The 23,331-nt window shown below is 38.6% G+C and overlaps 1 protein-coding gene across 5 annotated transcripts in view; it reads right to left on the bottom strand.

The window, feature by feature from the left end:
• The window catches only part of ZDHHC20 (zDHHC palmitoyltransferase 20), a 48,792-nt gene that overhangs the window by 13,075 nt on the left and 12,386 nt on the right, over positions 1 to 23,331 (bottom strand). For 3 of the 5 annotated variants that reach the window (XM_075050740.1, XM_075050742.1, XM_075050741.1), the window contains exons 2-7: positions 16,634 to 16,660; positions 12,164 to 12,258; positions 8,490 to 8,610; positions 7,047 to 7,116; positions 5,806 to 5,838; positions 4,855 to 4,975 (exon numbers count right to left, since the gene is read on the bottom strand). In XM_075050740.1, the coding sequence (XP_074906841.1) occupies positions 4,855 to 4,975; positions 5,806 to 5,838; positions 7,047 to 7,116; positions 8,490 to 8,610; positions 12,164 to 12,258; positions 16,634 to 16,660 (467 nt within the window). Of the gene's footprint in view, positions 1 to 4,854; positions 4,976 to 5,805; positions 5,839 to 7,046; positions 7,117 to 8,489; positions 8,611 to 12,163; positions 12,259 to 16,633; positions 16,661 to 17,249; positions 17,415 to 23,331 lie in introns of those variants that run through there. The other 2 variants (XM_075050744.1, XM_075050743.1) reach the window with 2 other exon arrangements.

Below are 23,331 nucleotides of genomic sequence, written 5' to 3'. Positions count from 1 at the left end.
CTTTGCTAGTTGTTTCGATCACAAATAAGGTTTATGTAAATATTCTGTATGATGAAACCATTCATAAAGGTCTGAAAAGCTCAGTATACTCCAGAGGTATGAAGCAATGGTTTATAAATTACAAAATCTTTCTGACTTTGGGACATATTTACTACCATTAGATGTAGTTTCAGTCAAAATCCTAAAAAAATAAATTGCCATTCTTTGCACAATTTTCTTTGTTTAAAAAAAAAAAAAAAAGAGCTCATAATACATCAGTACAGTTTTTCTTCTTCCCAGTGTCCTTCAATATTGAGATATGTTTGTGGGATGTATCTTTTGCGTAACATCTGAAATTGAACCAGTACTCAAGAAAATAACACCAGAAACAGGAAAGCTTAGTTTAAATTAGTTTCTAAATTCCGAACTTTATACCTAAACAGTGGTATTGGCAGTCTTAGCTAAGATGCTAGCACTTAACGAATCTGTTGTAGGCAAGATGTATGGCTTTTAAGTTACATTAATCTGTGCAGAAAGCCTAGGGAGAGCCCAAGCATTTACCTTAGAGTCACGCAGATATACACAGCATTTTCCAAAATGCTGGCTACCATTAGATCATGCTACAGTAAGCAAATGATAGCAGAGTCCAGCTCTCTGAACTGCCATCAGTTCAGTTTCCTTATTTACTGCCTTTTTTTTTTTTAATGCAGTTTTGCTTAGACAATTTGTGCAACAGTCCCTCTTCCCCCTGCTGTAGGGATATGTTGTCTTTTGTGATCCTTTGAAATCAAGGCTAGCAAAATACATACTCCAATTGCTGCTTATGCCTAAGCTTCATGTTAAAGCTATGATGACTTTTCCTACCTCAGAGCACAATGCAGTGTTCCCATTTCCTAATTAATTTTTGTAACTTCTACTTCTAAGACTCTTTTGGAATTGCATATTTAAACAAAATAGTTCCCTATAATTCTCAGGCCAGTTGATTTTGAAGATCAAAGAGCAGTAGCAGTAGCAGCTTAGTCTTTGTGTTTTCTGTGGGCCAGAAAAATATGTTTATTTCCATTTTTATGTTCCATCTTCCAAAAACAGTAGCTCTGTAACTTGGAGAAGGATCTTTTGAATGATGCACAATTAATTTGCATGATCCCCAGGGAGCATTCACCTCTTCTGACTACCCAGTTTCAGCCACTGGTTGTAAGTTCTTGAATGACAGTTGCAGAACTGAAGCATCTTTCAAAAAACAGGCCAATTCCTTCCTGGAGAGAAGCATGCAGGCTTTGAGTGCATATAACAGGCTTATTCACAGTTGTGTTCTAGTAGCAGTCCACATGCCACAGCATGTGAAAAGAGTGTGAAACTTCAGACATTAGTTATTTAAAATCATTATGCTCAGCAGCAGCACAGAAGCAGAGACTTGGAAGTGAGACAGCTGCAGAGCTTACAAAGGGAAGCAATTTGCACAATAAAATTTGGGCTACTTAGCACACATAATAGACTGAAGCCAGTCACTATTGTGAAGAGTCCCCTACAAACTCCTTCACAAGCATAGAGTCATATGAGCAACTATCAGGTCACAAAAAACCCCAAACAAAACCCTCAACAAAAAAAGTGCTGTCAGAGATTGACTCGTTACTCATCTTTCAGTAGCTAGGTCTAGCTTAAATCTAGAAAAAACTCAGAAGATCTGGTATATGTCCTTATGTCTATGCAAAAGGAATGAGATCTAACTAAGGATCTAGAATTGCTCTTTTTTGTTTTGTTTTTTGTTTTTGTTAATACAACCAAAGTTTTGCAGAAGTGTGTGCCACCTACCCATAAGCCATATTACACCCATGTATTAGCTATACTCAGGATTGCCAAAATAATTTGGAGGACAATGAAAGACACCAAAAACAGCTGGAAAATACACAAGTTTCAAGGGGGAGAGAGTGCAGTGAGAATGAAGTTAGATATGAATATACACTGCGAAGTACCACCATGCAGTTTGTAAACAAGGCATCAAGGACTGGGCGTTCAGCCAGTGCTGATGTTTGTGTCAAATACATTTGGTTAAACTGAGGTTTTATCTGCTTATCTTTAACAACTTCCTAGGTAGAAATAAAAATTTCATGAGTATAGGAAAAAATGGTTACGAGTATAAAAAAATACGAGTCATTCACATTCCCTTGATCTACAAAACAGATTTTAACATCTGCATCAGTGTGTAAGCCTGTGGTAAATGTTTACAGCCAGTATGGGTGTTCCACCAGTGTATGAACAGTACCAAGATCCTTCTTCAGCACTTCTGCATAGAGCATGAAATATGCTATGTAGAAGTCTTGCACGTGCAAGCAGGAAACACAAAGGCTTTCTTCAACAGAAGAGTTTGGTAGGTGTGCATTTCTCACAATGTTTGCAAGTATCTGCATATGTGTGTTGTGTCTCTATGCAAGTATTGTGAACAGTGCAAAACAATGGATTGCTAAAATTTGTGTGGTTAGCACATACACCTTCACAACCTCATTACTACAACTTTTGAAGCAACCAAGGCTACACTCCCCAAGAAGCAGTTCATCTTCCATCCTAACACTGGACATATGCAGCAGTTTATTGCACACTTTCTCTAAAAAAACATCCATGATGAAGCAAAAAAGAAAAACTACCTTCTGAAGGTATACTATAACATTTCTGATAGTCAAGCTTCGGGGGGGAAAAACAATACCTAGAGAGCCTCAACAGAAAATGTCAAAACGGTAATCTGTCTGATGCTGTAGCACACAAAGCTGAGCATTAGCAATATACTGAAGCAGTCTACAGACAGCACGTGTCAGCAGTACCCTGCTCTGATCTGGATACAGCTGTAGAGAGAAGCTTCCAGGACTCTATTTTGCAGTGAACAGCACTTGCCTAAAAGCTTACGTACTAGAGACATGCTAAATCTTGCAAACCAATGTGATTATGGTGCTGCCACCTCTTTCTGGAAGTCTACTTTAATCAAGCTATTGTAAGATCAGAGGAATATTAGCTTTGTGGAATGAATGATTTAATATGAGTAAAGTGACTCAGAGACCTACTCTAATGATAAGATCGTGGCATCACCAGATTCTGTCTTGGAAGTAACCGGAACTGAAAGCAACAAGTGCACACAACTACATTGTCTATTGTCACATTTCAGAAGTAGTCCATTCTTGCAGGAGGCATTTTTAACAACTAATTAAAAAAACAAACCAACAAACCCCCAAACTCTCTTAAGTTTACTTCCTCTGCTCAAGGGTCCACTTCAATATTGTGTCCAATGGGCTTTGGAAGAGCCTTGCTGCAAATGCTGGTATTAAATGTACATTGTGGTCAGATGTCCTGTGGACTTTTATCGCACTAACACTTATGAAGTGAGGTGACAAAGCAAATTAATTTTTTTTGCTCAAGCACTGACTGGTAAATATGTAAGAGCGCATCTACAGTTTCATTAGAAATTGCATACAAAGCACTGGAAAGCAGCCAGGCAGATGTTTGGGAGTGGCACATTCACAAATTAAAAATTTAACTATTTACAGTCAAGCAAGACTGAACAGCAGAATCAGACCATTTCATTTGAAATACCTGTCAAGCCACAGCTATGACTGATAAATATATTTATGGCTTTCATCTCACACAATACTGACAGCTCAATTCCCACATAGTTTCTTGCTCTCCAGTGACAGGCTGCTATACAGAACTGACAGACTAAGAGAAACATAGTACTTTGGCAGATCAGACCTATAGGCCTAGATGAACACAAACAAACATACTTTTTGCACCACTTATCTTACCTGTCTAGTGCCAACTGTCTCAACATACAGCTATTCTGAATACATGATCAAGCTTCTCTAAGCCTGACACGGCAACATCTTTTTGCTCCAATAAACATTATTTCTGCAGCTACAGATGATGATTGCTTTTCCCAGTTACTCTGACAGCAACTAGCATCTAAGAAATATCTGCTGTTATTTACTTATAAAGTGATGGAGAACCTTCCACTTACAGTGATTTTTCCCATGCTAGTTAATGGAAACTGATTAAGGGAATTCTGACACTAGCTCTTCTGCCTAGAGACAGGAAGGCACAGTACAAGGTTTTGGAGATGAAAGGGAACAACACCAGAAGACACTCTGTTCAGCCTGGAATGTGACTGGAACAAAACTTTTAAGAGGAATATAACACTATGTACAAGGACGGTTACCCTTCACATAAATGTTATTAAATCTACTAAGATGCATGTATGTGTATCAATCATTTGACAACTGATAACAGTTGCAAGGAGGATGTATATCATTAACACTGTACATATCTTAGCATTCTACCCATATCAGATCAATAAAAGCCACTAGTATGAAGTTCAGACACGCCTATGCAGGGACTCCAAATCAGAGCTCGGTCAGTTCCCAAGAAATTAATCTGCCTTATCCGGTAGCATCCATAGACAAATCTAGGAAGATACAAAATTGTTACTTATATTTCACATTTGTCAGTATTTTTATATATATATGTGTGTGTGTGTGTATATATATATACACACACACACATACATATATGTAATTGATATAGCCTGTTCTTTCTATATCTACGTATCTATATCCAATAGTCTCAAAAAAACGTGCCACTTGGTTTTGATGGAGCAGAGAAATTGCACAGTATCCTCATCAGAACTTCTTCCCCCAATTACTCATCCTGGGCAGTGTAATACATTTAATTCATTAATATTCGGAAGGTTCTCCTGCTTCAGCCACTTCGATTGATGCTGTTAATGGTAATGAACTATGGAACAGAGTAAACAGTGAGTGACAACATGCTGATGCAGCCTCCAATAACACATGCAGGATTAAACAAATGAACAAAAAAAAAAACCTTAGAACTTACTGTCCAAAACTTTATGAAGTACTGCAAGACTGTAGCAGCAACAAACAGACAGTACAGTAAGGAATACATTAAAAACAGGAGGAAGAATTTGTAGTTAGAAAATCCCACACAATTATTCACCCTAGAAGGAGGGGAAAGAGAAAGAGGTTACTGTGATATAAAAAAAATAAAATAAAATAAAAAATAATACATTCAGCTTTTGCAGAGCATAACATGTACGATGTCAGTGGTATGTCCAAAACAGTCTGGCACTAGTGTTTCAGAAGCATTTTAAGCCATCATTTTGAATGAAGTCTCTTTCCTCAGGCCAAATGATCTGGGCCCCTCAAATAATTTTGTCCCCCATGAAGTTCTACAGGACAGGACATGAGCTGGCAAAGCGTATGATACATACAGTCTGTATAAGAAGCGTCACACACTATGAACTAACTGCAGTCATCACAGAAGATAGTATGAGCCTCTCCATCAATTTCAGTGGATGTTGCTCTGGTTACAAAACCGCCTTCAAGTCAACTACCGATAGCAGTATTTTTATAGTGTCAGCAGATAATATTTTTACTGACTACCAGTGAATACAAACCGCAGAAGAGTAACTGTCTGCGTGGGTCGTACGTACCATCTAGAACCAAGAACTGATTTTCACAATGTAGCGGGTATCTCCTCTCCTGGTAACAATACAAACTAAACAAAAGAAATGCCATTTCTCATAGGTCTTGTTAACGCCAGAGTTTCTCTATATAAGGAGAAGCTGCATGATTTGGGGTACTGGGCCTACAACTCTATGTTGCAACACACATTAGGAACAAGATTTTCACATATTAAAGACACAAGGAGTTCTGTGAAAATCAAGTTTTACTTCAAAGTTGCATTTTTGAAGCAGTGTCTAATTAATCAGGTAGGATCTAAGTCATCATTATTATACTGATCTTTTTTTTGTTTCTATAAACTTACCATGGACAGTGGTGGTCCATTTTTAGTACACATCTGAAAGAGATAATTTCCACTAAGTTAAAGCAAAAAATACATTTTCTTCCTAAAACACATACTTTTAGCTTGTACAGGTTTGGGGTTGGTTTTTTTTTGTTTGTTTGTTTTGTTTTTTAAACTATTTTGCCCCACTGTATCTTTTTCAAGTCCTTCTCAATCATGCCAAATCTCTGTATTATAGCAGCCATCCTTTCACGCAAAATGACCAAATGAGATTCAGAAGAGTTATGAAGAGAGTCTCTTAAATTAACATGGGGAGCATTAATGAGCAACACTATGTAATAGTTCATTAAGCCATACTAGTTTTATGTGCATATTGAGAGAAAACAAATCCAAAGGACCACTCAGAGTTGTGTGGATAAGGTACGTTAGCCTGGCATTCACTTTAACTAAGTCTACCGTGGGGCTATTTTTGCTACCTTTGTTTGCTGCTTGCTTGCTTGTTTGTTTTTTAAAGCTAATTGAGGAAAAGAGCAGCACAGTGGGTAATTTGAATAGTCCACATGCCATTTTCATCCAGTTTTAGTATAAGGACAGATACAAGATATTTCAGACACACAGAGATTCACTGTATTAGCTAATAAATTTGATTTTAGCCAAAAGATGTGTATCAGGTTCTTCAGTTAACTAGATTTCCTCAAGCCCAGCCTACTGAAGTCTCACTCATAGACTCAGTCTTCAGTGGCCTTGCAGACTTCTCTGATGATTCAGAATGAAGCTAGGGAATAGCAGCAATGTCTTCGAAATGGTTAAGGCATGCAATTCCACTGTCAATCTTTGAGATAAGGACTTTTAGCATTATTAGTAGCACACATCTGTTTCAAGGCTGCAGAAGCAAGATACAATACAAAAGTTCTATAAAAAGCATTTGCTGGTGCTGGTATCTCAGACCTGTCTTTCTTTACTTTCAATTGCTGATTTTCTAATTTTTTATTTATTTCTATTTTAATAAAAGCACTGTTTTACAAAGCTACAAGCAGGTCTCCTAAAAAGTTCTACCACTTTGGACAATGGAGCTGCAATAGTGATACTGCACCAACAGGAAGAACTTTGCTCTTTTGTGAAATCCAAGTACTGTGGGTCTGAGAGAGGAACAAATAGTAAAACCTGCTGTTATGCAAGGGCTGACACACTGAAGACATGAACACACTGAAGTGATGATTGCAGGAGAGAGAACACCCATCATTTCAGATTCAGTAACTTACATGTCACATGCAGAACAGTGGTGGCAGCGGTCAGGTTTGATTAGCTGGCATCGATCACAGTATCTGATGGCTGCATTCAAGTGGCAAGGGTCAAGTGATTAGAACTCATTTAATTTTACAAAGGTTTTCCCCCTTAGCATGAACTGAATCTTAAAGAGCTTCCTGCCCTCCCCTGCCACACCTGTTCTCACAGACCTCCATGTCCTACTTTCATATGATATGTATATTTTATTTTTTTAAGAAATGGAACATATGAAAGTATTTAAAACACTTTCACCTATTACTACTGTACAGAGTCCATTTCCATTTACACTTTGGCTCTGGAGTCTTCCCATCCTTCATCCTCTTGTACTGATCCCCTATCACTTGCTTTCTGGCACCTCCAGACAGGGTACTCAGGCATCCCATTGTGAAACTACATTCTTCCAGCAAGCCAACTTTCTGCATTAGCTTTCTTTATCCTCTTCAGCAAACAGTGATCTAGCAGAGTGTTCAGTAAATCAGCCCTTCCTCATCTTTCCTGGATATTTTTAAACAAGCCTTCAGGCTCTTCTCAATGGAAATAAGACACCAGCAGAGGCAGTTTGAAAGGAGGAGGAAAGTCAACACCTACAGCTAAGCAGGACTGCTAAGAGCTGGCAAGAGCTACCCAGACCACTCCAGGAACTTAAGACTGGGACTCCCTTAAAGGGATGCTTGTATTTAAAAAAGCCAGGTGTCCTTAGACTTCGGAAAGTCACAGTAAACTTTGGTAACAGTTATTCTGAGTGGTTTATGTTTTTGGAAAACTCTACTGGGTTGCTAGTTTCAAGAAGGAGAAACAGATACATATATACATATAAATGCTAGATTTTAAGAATATACATATGTATAAGAGCAGTTTCACAGATCATTCATATATAAGTTGGAATAAAAATGCCTATACGTATTAAAGGCAAATACAGAAATAGCCCATAACTAGCTTTGTACTGAATTACAGATGGGAATGAAACAAGATTTATTCGTTCTTAAATTCTAGCCTTAAGTGTGATGTTTCTCCTCCTGCTGAACTGATGCAGCTCAGAAAAAAGAAGTTTAAAAGTGGGATATAAATGACCATAAAATTGAGTAAGAAGTTTAATTTTCTCTATTTCTAGCTGTATTAGCTATATTTCTTTTCTGTGTTTGTTTTTTATAGCCACAATTAGAGATAAATGTTATCCGCTTGCTAGAAGAGGATTTATTAATTTTTTTTTTATTCCAAATATTGGCTGCATGTTGAGATCCCCAGACAAAGGACTCCAGTTTCTCTTGGGGGAAGAAAAACCAGCCCAAACAAATAACAAAACCAGTTCATGGCCTTAGCAATATGTGCTTAACTGATTGTTCATTCAGTGACATCAAATTAATTTCACTGAATTAAACTAGCAGCTTCAGGAGCACAGAATTATCTTTATATCTCACCTCTCGATGCTGTTGTCGTATAGATAGGCAAGTCTTTAGCAGCTCTTCTCAAAATCTCCTGCTGGGATTCTGGTCTCTCTTCTTTTTCATATTGTTCTTTATCAGCTTTTGACAAGCAGAACTGGGAGGGAGGGAGAAAATGGAATTAAAGAAAGAGATTAATTATTACCTTGTGTTCTAGTCAAGCTCCAAGGAAAAGACCCTATGTATATTAATCCTATGTCTTTTGACAACCCCCACCCACAGACACCAAAAAACCCACATAAAGAAAAAAGAATGCTAGAGGAATTACAGGAGATCCTTAAAACTCCGTGATGGTCCTGGGCATATTTTAAAGAAAATAATCTTTATCTCTGTTTCATTAGCTACAGCATTTTCCCTTCAACACAAAGGAAGGCAGAGACTTGGGAGCTGTAAGAAGGTGCAACCTTTCCTTTAATTCCTGTTAAGTATAAATTAAATGATCTGTGAACAAGGGGAAGGTGCAACAGTCCTTTGCTGCTACAGGGCACCAAAGTTATCTTACCCCACTTCCTCTCACTGGCTTAGAGAGGGGTACAAACCAGAGGGGGGAAATAGGGAGGAGGGGCTTTATGGCTTCAGCACAGAAGTTGAATGAGTTTAACTTGAATTTTTACTTGCGAGTTGTCAGCACTAGTCTCAACATCCATGAGCTGTATTGAAAGCAACTTCAGCAAAGCCTGTACAGTTTGAGAGAGAGTTACAATTCTGAGTAAAGCACGAAGAACATTCCTGCTGAAGCCTCAATGAAATGTGAAACTTTACCAGAAGAACCTGGAGAGCTTTTACTCACTTGTGAAACACTTATTTTGGTTTGAAACAGCACTGAAATTAGGAGCTTTACCATTAAGCCCCACAAAACCCAGTGTGCTAACAAGACCCTGTGGAATGGGGGCTGAACTCACTATTTCCTCTGGTATTTCTCTGTCCCAAAGCAGTTTTAAACTCTGAGCTTCCTGTATGGACTATAAGAGCCCTTTTTATGAGCACACATAGACAAAGTATTCATAGTAGTGAGTGGAAAATGCTGTGTGTGCAGCTGAAACAAAAATTGGCTTAGTGTGGTTTAATACAACCATATTTTCCTACCAAGAACATGTATATGATTAGTTCACATGGATTTTCCTCTCATCCTGTACTTTTTCCTCTTTTGGATTACAGTCAGTTGGCAAGCAACAATGAAGACTCCACTTACAGAAAGGAGGAAGCAACAAGACATTGCTGCAATTTCTCTGTGTTATTTCCTAACCCAGAATGCAAAGAAGTTGCCTCATATCTCACAGAATCTAGTTGAGCCTCCTGTTACATGTAGTATCATCCCAGTTATTGAGCCTACCCACCATTCAAGGGTGAAACATAATCACCTTTTAAATAATCAAAACCTAGGATTAATCTATGCAAAGGGTGAAATTAAAGTTTAACATTTCAGTCATCACCAAAAGTTTGACCTCGTTGTTTAATCTTAATCTCTAAGAGAGACATTTTTTCGAATACAAAAACTGGAGATGCTCACATCAAAAGTTTAAAACAGATATGAAGCATCATGCCAGCAAACAATGGTGCAATATGCCTTCCTCCCTACTGCCCTTGTGAGTCTGCTAGGTGACCCAATGCCTGTCTCCACAACCTGCAATCAAGCAGAGGTTGCATTAAACATGAAATACTACTTCTAGATGACATTTCTATGGCAAACCATTAATGCACAGAAAAGGAACTAAATCACAATATTTAAACTTCTTCGATTTGTCCAAGTAACACCATAATATTACTCCAAAAATCCTGGATAGGATATTGGTTTTCCGAAGAGCTACATTTCTGTTCTAATTTCAGAAATTAATAGGGCCATGAGACCACATTCTCTTTGGACAATGGCAGGATATGTTCAAAGACATCAAAAGTTGTCTGTTACCACATAGCTAACAGAATTTCCAATGAGGTTCCAGCAGTTCTTATTGAAAACAGAAAGAGTCCCTTTGTTTCCTTCCTCTTTCTGGATCTTGTATAATGTTGATTGTTCTTTCTTATGACAAATGTACAGGGATTACACTAAGACAACAGCAGCTGCAGAATCTTTTTTTAGTTCAATAGTAAGATCACAGGATGCTATTTGTTTTGCAAGAATGGCTAATTTGAATGACTAAAAATATATACGTTTACACTCTCATACAATGGGGAGATTCTGAAGTCAGTGTTTGTTTTTAAGTATAACCAGCATAAATTACTCACTGGTACATGAACAGAAGGGACTTGCCCAGAAAGAAAAAGTGGTGGTGGTTTTTTTTGTTTGGTTGGTTTTTGTGGGTTTTTTGGCGTGTTTTTTTGTTGTTTGCTGTTGCTGTGGTTTGTTTTTTTTTTTTAAAGCTAGCTGTAGAAGAAAATTGTATTAAATCTGATCTTCCCCCACACTTGATATAGAAAATATTCGTTACATGCCGTATGCCCAAATCATCCCTTTCACTCACTGAATATGAAAAGCTTCCCACAACATTACTGTAACTACAGGATAAATATTGTCAGAGGAAGTTTTCTATTATTGAAGAATCCATGCAGACAGTAAAAGTTACTAGGCATTAGTTTTATGTGGAGCTCTAGTTCCATTAGCTTTACAAAACCTGGAATAACACAGTTCCAACCACATTTTAATTAGCTAACCTGCTTAACTTACCATTTTCCAGCAGAACCATCCCAGATAAAGCCAAAACAAACCACCCTGAAGACAAGTCCTTTTGAATTTTTAGGTTTAACAGTTCAGTGCTACTCTTTTGCTTAGCTAAACAGAATAGTCTTTAGCTTTTTTCATTTTATATTCTGTAGCTTTAAGATACAGATCTCTAAGCCACAATTAAGCACTGCAGAGCAGCGTTTGCTTTTCCTTAGGAGCATGGTTTTAACTCTTTTCAAAAACATTTAAGGTTGACATTAGCACTGAAAGTCAGTCTTGCCAAAATCAGAATAAAAATTCAACCCCCACAGAGCAACCAAAGCCTCAAATGGTTTAGCCAAGTTAAAAGCTTTATAAAACCATAGAAGGGAAGGGAGGTATTTTAAATTTGGTGCCAGTATTTAATCCCTATATACACACACCTTAGAGAAAATAAAAAACAAGATAATCCATCTCAGGCTTATTGCAATTAATACTGTTCTTTTTCAAAACAAAACTTCTTATAGTCATCATGCATTCTTTTGCTATTATATAGTCTCAATTGTCCCTAAACCTTAACCCTTGACTTACTACTAAGTGGTTCAGTTCTCCAGGTTATGAGTATATATTGCATTACTAATTTTTCTTACCCAAACAAAGGTCAAAACTGCCTAAAATGGAAATATAAAAATGTTGTCACTGTATTTGATTTATTGGCTTTAAAAATTCCAGGTTTCAAGCAAGCTACTTCATAGCAAAGCACTGTACGTGACCATCAAACTTCTGATGAATTAAAGGCACATTTCATATAAGGAAATGTCATTACACAAAGTATACAGTATTTTAAGAGTAACTTGATCATTTTCATTCATGATACACTGTCATGCTGTTCTATTTTAGATAATGAGAAGGGAAAGGTGAATCATGCAGTACTGCTAGCAAGTTTCATCACCAAAAACAGTTCAGCTATTTATAAAAAAAGGCATTGACATTTTTCTAACGTTATATTTACCTCATTAGAGGGGGATGCAGGAGATGTGAAAATTGTCTTCCAATAGGACCATACAAACATGACAAATGACAGATGAAAAACCACAAGGTAGACAACTGCAATAAAACACAAGTAAGAGTTTGGTGAATACAGCTGGAAAGAACAAGAAATAAAATCCCTGATCTTTGATAAGAGCTAAACTACTAAGCTATGAATCACCTGATAAAATTAAGTTACATTAAACCCCTTTCCCTGGGTAGACTTACCACTCTAGGAGTGCTCACTTAAAAACAAAAAAGCACCAAATATAATGGGTGCTATTCCTCAAGGAAATAATATGCTTTTATGTACAAATCCAAAACAGAGTTTGAAGGGAAAAAACCAAACCAACCAAGAAAACCCAGAGCTGAACACAGCTTCACCTGTGGCATGTAAGTGACTAACCTTTTTGGATAAAGAAGATGCTACAATACTGTTCTAGATCATAGTAAAGTATTTGATAACTAACCTGGAGAATTCAATTTAATTTCTACTTCTAGTAGAAACAGCACGGTGTTGTGCCATTGTAGAAGGCACTGATCAACAGTGACAGTAAAAATTCCAAACCAGGGGTTTGGAGAGGACTGCACTCCAAGATGAGAGATAGCTGTGAGTTAAAATTTGTCTGATTATCTTCTTTCACATCATCAGAGGAATATAATCTGGAAGGGTCCTATTATAGTCACAGTGGCAACAAAATGTAGGTGGCTTTAGTAGGGAGCTCAATCCATTTATAAATGGGTTGATGTGATATGGTTGCCTTAAAGACCAGAGACTCAGACCTTATGACCCAGGAGGCTTCTTCCAATCTTGTCTCCTCTAACAGTTTCTTTTACCACTTGTCAAGAGGAAACAGATCAGTTGTGCCAGAACAGCAAGCCTGAGAAAAGAAGTCATACTAAATATTTACATTATCTTCACTTATATTATCTTCAGTTGCATGAAGAAGGAAACTTGACCTACTTTCCCATGTGCATGAAGAGAGTCCTTTAAGAAGGCGTAGGACATACTTCATGGATGGCAGAACAGGCTTGAAACTTTGGGAACTTCCAACAGCTCAGAAAATGCTTGTGCACAGTCACAAGATATTATCTTAATCTATCATCTTTCAGGATCTTCATTGCTTGTTGCAGTAAAAAACCCAAACAAACTGTATTTGAGCTTTCTTCAGAGAATTATGCTTTTTACCTTTGCCTCTGACTCCTCCAACCTTACAGAGAGATTTGGCAAATTTTCAGCTGTGGAGCTGACTGAAAATGCAAGAAGCAAAACCTTTTTCTAAAGCCATCCTAAAATTGCCATTGTGATAGGAAAGAACTCGTGTATCACTGTACTGGGCACTGCATAATTAGAAATTGTTTTTTATTAAAAAAATACTAGACACATTCAAACATAATGTTAAGCAATTAAAGCATAAGAAAATTGTTTGGAAAAGAGGAGAAATGGACACAAAATTGCAGTGGAATCAGCTGCACAGATCAGAGCTTCGGGGGAGAAGATGATGAGCAGAACTAAGTAGAAAGAAAGAGGAAATGAGATATAGGGGAGGACAGGGCACAGCAAAATTAACTTACACAGTAAACAGTTCTATTCTGTCTGTAGAAATCACCCCCAGAATTCAGATTCTTTTGAGGGAGTATTTTTTAGTGCACACACAATACTTCAAACAGCAGAACCTCAGTCTTGTCACAGGCTGTAAATGCCCCAACAACATACAGAATAATAAGCACCAAGGCTGGCTGCAGCAATGGTACAGATCTGTGCCAGCGCTACCAGTATTTACTAGAAAGAGGCAGCTGTTAAAGTGCTCTTGCACTCTTGCAATAACAGAGATCTTGCGATTTGTCACTATCATTAAAAGCCAAGGGCCTGTCCTCAGTAGCCAAACTGGGGCAACTCAAGGACAAGCAAGACTTTCACAGCTGTTCCAGTGATGGGCACCACCCAGTCTACAGGAGAAAGAGCCTACAACTGGCAGTCCATACTGGCCCCACGCTGAATAGATTCTTGCTTCTTTTCCCACTCCTGTGCTGCCATTCCTACTGTGATTACAGATATCTGTCCTGTCTGTGCTCCCCAAGAAATGAGAGGGAGGGAAGATACCATTTTTGACAGCTTTACTTTGGCAGTCCATCTACCCACTGGTTTGGATAGCAGTATCTCTTCTGCAGACTACTCCTTGAAGCATCTTGCATCAGTTACCAGTACAAATACAATCCAGCCTCATTCCTATTCAGCTCATTTTCTTGTAATTACAAGCTAGATGGAAAATAGGTCAAAAACCTCAAACCCCAGCATCTGCCAGTTTAGCCAGACTCAGAGTCATGAGGAAGTCCTGGCTATACTAAGGGAATCCAGGATTCTTGGTGCCATGCTGTGACCAAGTAAAGTCACTTCTCTTTAAAGGCACTGACGCATATTAGACCACAATTTATACCCTCAGGAGGACAATGTCTTAAGACATGCTCTTAGAATCCTCCTAAAATATGGTAAGGCCTCCTAAGATTTGCCCTTAACATCCTTTTCTGAATCATTCTTAATACTATTTCCAAGAATGAGTTGGATTAAAGAGAGGTAATAATATATAACAGAAGTATATTATATTGTTAAGAGATACTCAGAGTTGACTTTATTCCCCTATCCCAATGGATATAAATCTAGGTAAGAATATGAAATTACGAAGAAACAATTAGCCTTAATAGGGTGAAGAAATCACCACTAATTTAATCAAAAGTTGTAATTAAGTACTGGAGTAAAAGGATTTGAACACAGTACACTGAAATATGGAGCAAAATATATTTGCTAAGATGCACATTGTTGATTTACATAGCAATGTTACTGGTACTTTGGCCTTTTGACTCTTTTGATGTTACTTCCTGGCTATTGCAAGTTAGCTTGTAAGAACTTTATAAAACTTATGACAGCTTTCATTTCAAATGAAAAAAGACTTCGCATCTCATTTTAAGATCACCTCCTTGGTAAAGAAATTCATGCATACAAGATGCCTATGACATGCTTTAGAATTGAGGGTACAAGAAGCATGCAGGTGTCAGCTATTAAAAGCCTAACAGTCAGGTTCCAACGATACTGTCAGTCTCATTAATTAATCAAGCATTTTTCTTCCCTGGTAGATTTAAGAGCACCTGCTTCAGCCACATAGGCACCACATTTGTGCTAAATCCAGAGATCTGACTACGCAACACCAACACCATTGCTCTGCCAGGCTTCCTTAACTGAGATATGGATCTTGCCTTTCCAGAAGAAGAAAGTAAAACTCATTCATATTCAGGTCAACAGTAAAGCACAGCAGCAATCTGCAGAATTTCGTGAAGTCTAGGTGAAGCCCAGCTGTGCAATGTCATGTAAAAATCCAGGGTAAGAGACAGCTCTCATCTTGAACAGCTTACAGTTTATTTTGGAGATTTCCCCACTCTTTCACCTCTCCATTAGAAGATGAAAGAGGAGAGATTCCATCGAGGTTCATTCCTTTCACAGTGTTCTCCTGGATGTTCCCCACCAGGAAGAAAACTGCTGGATTAGCTCCACATTCTATGCTGTTCTGCAAAAATATTTAACAGATGACAGCCTCTTACCAGTGGTCTCACACTCTGAAGACAGCCCTCTGTGGATAGTCAAAATGCAAATCAATGCTTACTCTACCACTCATGTCCCCCTATAAACTGAAATGAACTCCCAAACAAATACCCCATCAGTAACTTGTATTTCCACAGAAAAAAAAAGAAAGTTTTATAAAAAATCCCCATATTTTGAACTTCTGGAATAAAATAATCCTTTAGACTAGTTTTTGTTCACAGTTAAAAGAAGTGGCAGACCAAGAATGCTGGAATTTCTTTGATCAGTTTGTATCTCTGTAAGTACTACCCACTGTGGCATATACTTGCCAAAGCCAATGTGAAGACTTAAGTAAAGTTTGTCAAAACAAGGCCTTAACCACTTGACCTGGTGATTTAAAACTATAATGTGCAGCCACCTTCGAAATAGTTGTGTTTTGCACAGTTCTAACCAGTCCTAAAGAATGGGGTTCTGAGGAATTTGGTAAGCTGCTTGGAAAATAGCAAGCAGTAGAACAAATCTTCCTCTTCCAGAAGTCTTTCAGGTCACAGGGTGTGTTCAGGAATAAACAGAAAATGGACTTGTGGATCTGCTGCAGTTCCTTCTCTGTTCTCCTTTTTCTGTTCTTAGAAGGTACCCATTTAAAAATATTTGCAAACCTAAATCATAGTTGCATTACTCACAGGTCTTGTCATCATCCCAAGCACGTGGTACTAGAAGCTAAACAGACTCAACCTCACAATATTTACCTTGTTTCTTAGCACTAATCTACTCAGTACACAGAGCTTACACATAAAGGAGTACCTTTAAATTTTATGTCCCCTAAGACGTGCATGCAACAAAACTATTCACATCATCAAAAATATAAAAAAAAATTACCTTTTTCTGCAGTTGAAGAAATAGTAACTGGAAGAGAAAAAAAGAAATATATATATGGTAAGTAATCCATATTGAATCAAATGTTTGGCTAGAAGTGAGATATATGAGATAGTTGACTTGTTCCAAAGTGTACTTCAGGCATTAGCAGAGCCTCCCTACCCCGCTCTGTGATAAAACAGGAGTTAGCATTCCCCCTGCCAGCCCTTGAGGCTTGGTGAGTCAGTGGAAGAGCTTAAGAGATCCAGTTCCCTGCGTTAACCAAGCTAGCACACTGCTTTTCACAGACATTAATTAGATCATAATTTATGCATGTTCCCCTTCAGATATGCACCTAGCAGAGTTTTCTGAGTCAACAGCTAGGCCAATAGGTGTACCACTGGAAAGCAGAAAATTAAATAAAGGAAGTTCTTACAGAAGTCCCCATGAAACTGTGTTACATGTAACCTACTTCCCTTCCTTAGTTTTTTCTCACCACTTCTCTCTTCCCGTCACATGTTATTTTTTACTTTTTTCCTGACCTGAATTCTTCAGGCATAGTTAAAACCTCTCCACTTCCTTCTCTCCTACATCCTCATCTCCTTTTATCCCAACAGCAAATGCTATTGTTCAAATCTACCTTGTATACTGCCCAACTAGGAGTACATCCTCCTGCCGTCAGGCTTCTCCAAAACCTTCACACTTCATTCATCAGTTCAGGTAAGATGCTGAACAGAGAGCTGCTCTACTTATTAGGTTGCTTTCTTCATATCACTCCCCTCGCTGGATCTCTTCATTAGACACTGAATTCCTGAAATGCAACGAGGAAAGGATCTTGTCCCGACTCTTCATCTTACACAGCAAATTTAAGCTTCTGGTCATCGGCACGAGCAAAAAGTTAACAGAGCACACCCTGCCTACCGCAGTTAACCTCACTCCACATTGTCTCCGCTCTCTCAGCTCTGACATTTCTTGTCATTAGTCTGTGTGCCAGTTCAAAAGAGCTTTTTCCTCGTGAACAGTAGAGTCTTAAATCTGCAGGGCTTCAGTATGCATTGGAGACTTTGTTCTGAAGGGTTACTTTGGTCAAAGAGGTGGCATGTGTCTCACTTAACTGCAGATACCTATAGCAAAAGGGTCTGCAACTATATTATGCAACATGCCTCTTTTTACAGTCAACAAGAGACATAATGAGGTGATATGTCAATGTATAGATGACCCCTTTTTGTTCAGATAGGTTTTTTGTTTGTTTTCATCCCCTTCTCCCCCTTCCTTAAAATATCCACTCAGCACCCTCTTATCTGTCCATGGAGCCTCTACAAAGTTAATGGAAAAGGTTCTGGTTACTTCTATCTAAAGAAGGAAGAAATTACCATTTAGAATAGAACAAGGTTGGCTTCAAACTAAAGGAGGTAAATCCTAAAGAATAGCTCAATTTCAAATTAGTTATGCATACTTGCACATCCTCCTCCTGTGTTTCTGTCTGAAACTGGGACACAATCCACACAAACAGACCTGAAGCACATGATTACTGGCAAAGTATGCATGTAAATATAAAAACAGGTCCAGCTGTGTCATGATACAGTCTCGGTAATGCTCCACTGTGCAATGCACAGAGGTTGCATTATTTTTTAAAGCAAATCCTATGACTGTTTTTGCTTGAGATTTTACTAGAATTTTATTTCTCTAGTTAAAACTTTTTCAACAATATAAGGAGAAGATAAAATCATTAAAAAGGTGAAAATTAAAACAAGCCTGCTGAGTAGGGTTGTTGCTCAATTTAAAAAAAAAATACTAGGGGTACTTTAGAATAAGCTTTTCTTTGGCTCCTCATAGGTCTTAAGTAAACACCTTTGCACACAGCTGGACAACATGTATTTCCCTAGACAAGAAATACAAAAATGTTCTTAATTATCCTCTAATGGCATGGGAGAACATTGTTCTCTCTAAAAACTACAGGAATTTTTTTGTAAGTAATTCTGGTTAAAGCACTTCATAATCTGTAGTCTCATTTCTGCTCTCAGCACAAAACAAAATTATGAGTCAAATTTGATGTTTGAATACTCAAAATAATGAACAGTCTTTACATGCAGAAAAAAAAGCTTAAGATTTTATCACCTATGAGAATTCATCAAAAAGATCCCTAAATAAACTTCATAAAAATTAATTAAAGCTTCACAGCACCTGGAAGATAATTTTCTCTTTCGTACGTAGGTCCCCTAGGTCAGAATGCAGTTATTACACTGTGCAGAACAATTTCAGTTTGGCAAACTCCTGCAGTTTGAGGTAAAAGCCAACACTTATATGCTTGTGATTTTCATCCTGTTTTATCATCCTCAAATGAAATAAAAGATGGCCAGTTCTCTTCTGCCTCAGAAGTTCATGCAAGTGTTTCTGTTTCCATTCCTTTCACTGTTGTTATTCTCATTGTCAGATAGATTAAATGAACAGCAATCCTACTACGTGTCCAAATTCACTCAGGAAATGGCAAATCTACAGTTTTTACAGGATCTTTATACTACAAAGCAAAACCTTCATTTAAATAAGTTAATATTTAATCTTTATATAAAACAGACCTTTAAGTATTTGCTAGGCTGGCAATGTAACAAGCAGCTTTATACCACCAAGAAATCAATTCTAGCTTTTGAACTCTGGTTCAGGGAAAAAACCCCAAACACCACAGCACAAGACATTACCATTCTGGCCCACCATCCCTGGCCTTTAGTTTAAGTTACAAGCTTAGTTCTCTATCGCTTTTTTCCTCTACTGCTCCTAACTACTTAGATACTGCCATCAGCTTCTGCTAAATTAGTACCATTTTCACTTTAAACATATCTAAAACATGGTTTCTTGTTTGCGGGGTGGGATGGGGGAAAAAGCAGTACTGCCTTTTTGCTTATTGATTTTTTTTTTTTTTAACAAAATAAACACTGCGTATGATTTATATGTTAACCTCAGGATGCAGCAGCACTATACACTAGATTAGACACATCCGCACAAGTTAGTGCCTTCAGTACTGTAGTCAACACAAACCTGTCCATATTTCAGAAACATAAGCATTGTAAAACAACTGTTCTTCTGAGGATTTTAAAATACATCCCCGTATCAGTCTATTGCTCAGCTACAAAAGGAAAAACAAGAACAAAAATATTCTTAGGACTGGCTTCTTAATATTAAGTTTCTGGTTTCTCAAGAAGACTTATGAAGTTCCAGCAAGACATTGCTAGGGAAGGATAAAAATACGACTAGACAGTGAGAGCTGCAGTTCACTTCATTGCAAAAAGCAGGCACTCACGTGCTCAGGCACACAGTGAGTTTCCACTATGGCCTCATAATTTCAAAGGATTCAACATCTCAGCGTTACAGCACCAAGCAAGCAGAATGAAGCGAACGAGCCCTGTCTGTTTGAATGCAGTGTAGAGCTTTACCTTGGCTACCTCAGAGTTTCCAAAACAGGCTCGACTAAGGAATGAACTCAGCAAAGCCTGCTTGTGAAGAGAGGTGAACAGGCCTACACTGAACTTCACGCTGCTGCAGCTTGTCCAGGAACGTAGAGGCCCAATACGGTCTGCCAGTGGTCCTGCACCACTGAGAAGCTTACACATTGAACCTCCCAACACTTTGGGTCACTGCAATAAGAAGCACACAAAACTAAGTGTGTGGTTTCACTTTCTACAGAATACTACCTTCAAAATACATGATACAGTCTTTTATTAGGCTGGATTCAAATGTACTTTTTAACTTGGTCTGCTTAGAGGACAAGCAGGAATTCCAGCTTTGACTTTAACAGAGGAAAAAGTTGTTTTAGTTTTGATTTAGACACCTAGCATCACCCCTGGCAGCAAAGACACTTTTTCCTTCATGACCCCAGTTGTTCATTACACCTCTTTCTAGATACTCTTCCTTACATTGTTGTTTGATATCTTTCATCTCACCTATGTCACAAGAATGAAAGAGGTGGAAGCCTACAGATTATCACAGGAAACAATTGTGCAGACATAGGGACATAGTTGTATAATAAATGACACTGGGGGGAAAATGTCATTTGTTGAAAGCATTCTTCTCGGAGTACAAACTGACAGAGGTGCCAATTTCTGAAAGCTTTGGAGAATTTTTTTTAAGCTGCTTCAAGGAAACCTCCCAGAACATCTTGGAAGAACAAGTATGTTTAGGGAGCTGGTTTGCTTTCAGTTTCAGGCTTATTTTCAGGATTGCTATGAAGTCTTCGAGTACCTTCCAAATCACTGCATAATAGGAAAAACCCCACATCTCTCTATTCTGGGGCAGAGACGCGAAATGATCTGCAAGACCTTGCAAGAGGCACACTAAAAGACGACACATTTGCCTTCAACCTTGGAAGAAAAAACCCCCACCACTCTACAAAACCGACACACCACATCTCCCTACTCCCCTAAAAGGCATATTCCAATCAAAGCCAACACGCTCCTTGCAGAGCAAGAAATTCAACTGCAACAAATGTAGAAGTATAGAAAAGGAAAAGAACTGATCTTGTTACTGATGTGCTATGTTTATTTCCCCCTTGTCCCCTCCCATGATGGCTCCTAGCAGGAGTCATACTTTGGGTATTACAGCCTTTCCACGAATCTCAAGAGTAACATTCACATTTTGGCTGACATTCCTCATGGGTGGGAAGAAACGAGTGATGAATGTGTAATTGCATCCCTTCACCAGATGTATAGCCTTAACTTTTCTCAGCTTCTAAGGAAAAGGGTTAAAATATATATATATATGCATACACACACACATATATTTCCAGAAGTTACCAGTACTGAAACTCAACAGAAACTCCCTGTGGGCACTACTCTATCTGCAAAGGCAAGCACCACTGACATTATCCCAAGTTTTTAATTTGTTTAGAGAATGGCATTTAACTGAAAGTATAACTTAGATTTATGGTAACGTAATTCCCATTTGCAAATGCAGACCTTAATCACTCACAAGAAGATGGTAGAAACATCACTTACTGACAAAAGTGGGACAGACAATGAGTGAATTTCCTTGAGCAAACACTCATTTGACTTCTGTTACAGGGCAGTGCAAGAGCATGAAGACCTTAGCACCTCTCCATTGTTCTCTAAAAGCTGTAATTCTGTGACCTTTCCACACTGAGCTATTTCTTATTTCTTGACTGGCAGGCACCCACTAGGTGCTTTCCTCCTTAAGCAGCAGAGTTGTTTTTAGACAAATGACTCAAGATGACTGAGTTGACAGCATCATGTAGCCAAAAGCCAACGCAGGAAGATGCTGCCAGGTCCCTGCTGAAAGGCTAGGGGGGCCCAGGAATTGCACACATGATTTGCCACCAGCTGGAATGAATGTCCTCTAGAGAGATTTGAGCCATATGAACCTAGAATTGTTTTATCTTCATATGGTGCTAGGCTGATGTATTTTTTTTACTCCAGATCTCCAGGAACAGGACACAGGTTTCCCCCCAATGCACTGCTAAGTAATTCAGAAAGTAATGTTTTATAGAATGGTGAGGCTGGACAGGTGGCTCCATGGCCTTTGTGCTGTACCAGCATGAAGCAGGATGCCCTGCCACACTGTGTGCCCCAGTGGTAGCACTGCCTGGGTCTGGTCTGTAGCATGGCTGCACCATCACCCAGGTCTAACACAATGCTTGCCTCAGAGGCATGACCTGTGGTGGACAACTCTTGCTGCAGGGGTGTATGAAGTTACCCCTCTTAACCATCTACCCACTCCCCGATGGCAGACAAAAATAGCAAAAGTGAGCACGTGCCTTCCCAGATAGTTCAGGTCAGGTTTGAGCTGCCAATGAAGGCAAGTTTGAGTGACCACAAACAGCAGGGCATTGCAGTGATAAAGGGTGAACAGCAGCGAATGGCCTCTCACTGTCCTGGGTTATGCACAGTCAGTCATGAGAGGGAAAAGAAACTCTGCCAGGGCCACCAATGCTTTAAAGCAGTGCAGCGGTTTCCACAAGCACATGAACTAGAGTCCAAACACCTCACACACACTGTGCACAGCAACATCACTTGAGTGAGCTACTTTGTGACTTCAAGTGATCACAAGATGATGCCTTCAAAGGCACTGCAGGGAGCGTGTGTGTGGGAGAAATCTGGGGCGGGAGGAGAAAGGAGGAAGAAAATGCAGGCAGGAAAGAGACACCTTGCTGCAAGGGGGATGCTCTGTTTATGGCTGCCAGATTTTCTATGTTTATGATCTCCATGCCCATTGCCAAAGGATTCAAAGCAGCATTATTACAGGGACAGGTAAGATGAATTAATATTTCAAATAAGGCAGTTCAAACTGTGCTGCAGACCTCTTTTGTTATTTGTTACCAGCCATCATTATGATTTGTCATACAGTTAAAACAATATTAACACAATTCTTTCATTATAACAAGCAATTTAGAGCAGCCAGAGACTTGCTGCCCAGAAAACATTCTCTTATCACAGTAATAAAGGAGCTTTTTATTTAGCCAAGGTCTTTTCAGCCTCAATGCAAAGATTACGTGTGTAAATACAAACAGGGCTACAGCAGAAATTAGCATAATCAATGCAACATACTCCTTGCGTACTGAGTTACATTTAGCGATGAATTAAGCTGTGACAACTGAAAAGACTTCTGCTGTGTATTCTGGCAACAGTAAATTCTGTGCTAGCACTTCCAAAGTTCAAAAACACAGCTATGAAGGCAGCTGACTTCTGGAACCCACGAAATCCTACAGATGACTCCTT

This window comes from Buteo buteo, chromosome 18 (genome assembly GCF_964188355.1).
Source record: "Buteo buteo chromosome 18, bButBut1.hap1.1, whole genome shotgun sequence".
Taxonomy (NCBI): Eukaryota; Metazoa; Chordata; class Aves; order Accipitriformes; family Accipitridae; genus Buteo; species Buteo buteo.
The sequence above is the reverse complement of the archived record's forward strand: the minus strand, read 5'-3'. Positions and strand labels throughout refer to the sequence as shown.